The sequence below is a fragment of the Daldinia childiae genome (genome assembly GCF_008694065.1).
Source record: "Daldinia childiae strain JS-1345 chromosome Unknown Scaffold14, whole genome shotgun sequence".
NCBI lineage: Eukaryota > Fungi > Ascomycota > Sordariomycetes > Xylariales > Hypoxylaceae > Daldinia > Daldinia childiae.
Genome location: NW_022984655.1, coordinates 65,703 through 69,729, shown reverse-complemented (window position 1 = coordinate 69,729; position 4,027 = coordinate 65,703). Strand labels below are relative to the sequence as shown.

The following is a 4,027-nucleotide window of genomic DNA, read 5'->3' as shown; positions in this document are numbered from 1 at the left end:
GGGCAGGCGGACAGGCGGCCTGGGAAGTGGGGGGAGGAAGAACCTTGTAGTAAGTATTTACTTATAGGTCTCCTGTTGAGTTTCACGGCTCATGCGGATATCTTTTTTTCCGGTAGTCTCTCGGGAAGTTTAAGTTAACAGGTAGGTTAGGTAACTAGTTAGGTATAGTCGATGCTTAGGAATTATAAGGAAAAGGTGCTTGGACGTTTAATTAATAAAAGGGTATAGGGATCACACATCACATGAGTTAAAGTTGGTAGTGGATATGTAAAATCTTGATTTATAGTAATTATTTACGTAAAAATTTATTCGAATAGTAAATAAAGATATTGGGTCTTTGATCTTGGAGTTTGAGGTTTAATGATATTGAAATAGTATAGTTTATGCGATAGGTACTCAATTAATAAAATATATACTGACGGACCGGTGGCGGCTATGACAACTGGCAATAGAAAGTACCTTAGTACCTGTTAACTTAGGTACCTAACATTAGATTAGATAATCAATAACTTGATATCAATCAAACCTTTTATCGATAAGCCGCGCTTAAGTGACGCTGTACAATTTCACTACGATTTGCATTACAATTTGATCATCCAGCCGCGCCATTGCCTTCGCCTTCGTTATTGAACATTGAAAATACAAAACTTCATATCAAACTTCTAGCACTAGGAAATTCTAATTCTAATGCCAAACGAACCAAACTAAAATATTAATAAAGGGAAACCTATATTCAAGATGACGAGTCTCAAAAGACCGCAGGGTACCGACTCGTATTCTCCGAATCTCTCAAGCAAGACATATGTGAGATCTACCAAGAGCGGCAAGGTCCAAAAGATTGTGCGCGAAGTCTATCTTCGTGAAGATATTCCTTGTTCATCCAAGCTATGTTCAAAATGTCTTGCCAAAGCACCAAGAAACGCGGGCGGAGAGTGTGAGTTTTCGTATTCAGTTAGCAAGAAGCTCTCATAGTTATCGAGACTAACTTCAACTCTAGTGAGCCCGTTTATCCTCTCAGACAAGCCAGCAGGTACCAAGGCTTACCCGCAAGGACATTACCTTGTACCAGACACAAATGCTCTGCTTAATGCCATGGATCTATTCGAACAGAGCTCTGCATTTTATGACGTTGTTATTTTACAGACCGTCCTAGAGGAGCTACGGAACAGATCTTTACCGCTATATAATCGGCTGATTGGCCTGACCAAAAGCGAAGATAAGCGTTTCTATGTCTTCTTCAACGAGTTCAGATTCGAGACCTACGTACCTCGAGAACGGGACGAAACCATCAACGACAGGAATGACAGGGCTGTACGGCAAGCTGTCAAGTGGTACAATGACCACCTAAACCAGAGCAAGAGCAAGCAGTTACCGGTGACGGTTATGCTTACAGACGATAGATTAAATATCGAAAAGGCAAAAAAGGAGAATGTTCCGGCCACTACATTACGTGACTACGTATCAGGACTCGAGGACGCAGATCGACTACTCGATATGATTCCCGAATCGCAAGAGAAGGGCATCTCCAGAGATAAGAATACCTCTGAATTCCTATATCCCGAATATTATACCCTCTCAAAGATGATGACAGGAGTCAAGAGTGGCATCCTCCATCAGGGTATCTTTAATGTATCGCCCTACAATTACCTTGAAGCCTCGATCAAGGTCCCCGCGTTTCCGAAAGCACTCATTGTTCTCGGACGTGAAAACATCAACCGTGCAGTAGACGGAGATGTTGTGGTCGTGGAAGTTCTTCCCCAAGACCAGTGGAAGGTGCCTTCTACCAAGATTATCGAGGAAGAGACTATCACGAAGAACGAAAGTGCCGATAATGAAGAAGGTGGTGATATAGTCACCGAACAGGAGAGGCGAGCTCTACAAGAGCAAGTCAAAAAGACACAAGGTTTAAGCACAGAAGGTCGACCTCAGCCTACTGCGAAAGTGGTCGGTATAGTCAAGCGAAACTGGCGTCAATATGTTGGTCATGTCGATCCATCATCTGTTGGCCGATCTGGCACCCAAGGCAGAAAGCAAGAAAGTGTTTTCTTAATCCCGATGGATAAGAAAGTACCAAAGATCCGCTTACGTACAAGGCAAGCTGGCGAGATTGTCGGAAAGCGAATACTCGTTGCAATCGATTCGTGGGATCGCGAATCTAGACACCCCGTCGGTCACTTTATCAGGTCTCTGGGTGAATTGGAGAGCAAGGCCGCGGAGACTGAGGCGCTACTGCTCGAGTACGATGTCCAATACAGACCTTTCCCAAAGACGGTGCTAGATTGTCTCCCTAAGGAGGGACACGATTGGATAGTACCACCTAGCACTGACGATCCTGGCTGGAAAGATCGAGAGGACCTTCGAGGCCTTCTTATCTGTAGTATCGATCCTGTTGGTTGTCAGGATATCGATGACGCGTTACACGCAAGACCAATACCAAATGGAAACTTCGAAGTCGGTGTTCATATTGCAGATGTTTCACACTTCGTGAAGCCGAGCAACGCTATGGACACCGAGGCAAGCATCCGAGGAACGACCGTCTATTTAGTAGACAAGCGTATCGATATGTTGCCGATGTTGCTAGGTACCGACCTTTGCTCCTTGAAACCGTACGTAGAGCGTTACGCGTTTTCGGTGCTATGGGAAGTCAATCAAGACGCTGATATCATCAACGTGAGATTCACCAAGTCTGTTATCAAGTCTCGTGAAGCATTCAGTTACGAGCAGGCACAACTACGCATCGACGATGCATCTCAACAGGATGACCTAACCCAGGGTATGAGAACGCTATTAATGCTATCGAAGAAGCTAAAACAGAAGCGAATGGACGCCGGAGCTCTGAGCCTCTCATCGCCCGAAGTCAAGGTCGAGATGGAATCAGAAACCTCAGATCCGATTGACGTGAAGACTAAGGCGCTTCTGGATACCAACTCCCTTGTAGAAGAGTTCATGTTACTCGCCAACATCAGCGTTGCGGGTAAAATCTATGAGGCCTTCCCACAAACAGCCATCCTACGACGCCACGCCGCACCACCTAAGACTAACTTTGACGAGCTAGCCAACCAGCTCAAGGTGAAGCGCGGAATCGAGTTACACTTCGACTCGTCAAAAGCGCTGGCCGATTCTCTAGACCAATGCGTAGACGCGCGAGATCCGTTTTTCAACACGCTGGTGCGTATCATGGCGACGCGGTGCATGATGAGCGCCGAATACTTCTGCGCAGGTACCCAAGCATTCCCCGAGTTCCGACATTACGGTCTCGCGTCCGAGATCTACACACATTTCACGAGTCCAATCCGACGATATGCCGACCTCGTCGCCCATCGCCAGCTCGCAGCCGCCATCGAGTACGAGCCAATGCACCCGTCGGTGCGCTCGCGCGGGCGCCTCGAAGCCGTGTGCAAGAACATCAACGTGCGGCACCGCAACGCGCAGCTCGCGGGCCGCGCCAGCGTAGCGTACTACGTCGGACAATCGCTACGGGGCCGGGTCGCGGAGGAAGAAGGGTTCGTGATGAAGATATTCAGCAACGGGTTCGTGGTGCTGGTGCCGAGGTTTGGTATCGAGGGCCTGATTCGACTACGGGATCTGGCGGAGCCGGAGCCGGAGAGCGTGTTCGATGCGGATACATATACGCTGAAGACTAGTGGGAGTCGGGAGGTTAGTGTTGAGCTGTTTATGAAGGTGGTGGTGCGTATACAGGATGTTAAGGATGAGGCGACGGGCAAGAGGGGTGCGAAGATGGAGCTTGTTAGGGCTGGTTAGATATTTTGACTTGAGGCTCGTTTGCTAATGGAATAGCACGACATGGTTATAAGAGTCGAGTGCCTACCTATCATAGGATTCTGTCGTCTAGGTATAGTTAATACACATGCCTCGTCGATAATAGAGAATTGTCACTCGTGAACTCTAATCTCATACCTGTTCTACGCCCTGACTTAGGTCTTAGGGTCTCATACTTCACTGCTTAACGACTTTACTAAACAACATGCTTCGCCCCGGGAAATAAGTCGTCTCGCATAGACTTTGC

General features: G+C 47.3%; 1 protein-coding gene across 1 annotated transcript; it reads left to right on the top strand.

The window, feature by feature from the left end:
* Positions 1–738: 738 nt before the first annotated feature.
* GL218_08773 (Exosome complex exonuclease dis3) lies at positions 739–3,762 on the top strand (the record flags this gene model as incomplete). The annotated part of the gene is made up of 2 exons (XM_033585581.1): positions 739–934; positions 998–3,762. 2 exons carry the CDS (start codon positions 739–741, stop codon positions 3,760–3,762), a joined length of 2,961 nt encoding a protein of 986 aa, XP_033440303.1.
* Between the last annotated feature and the right edge of the window lie 265 nt (positions 3,763–4,027).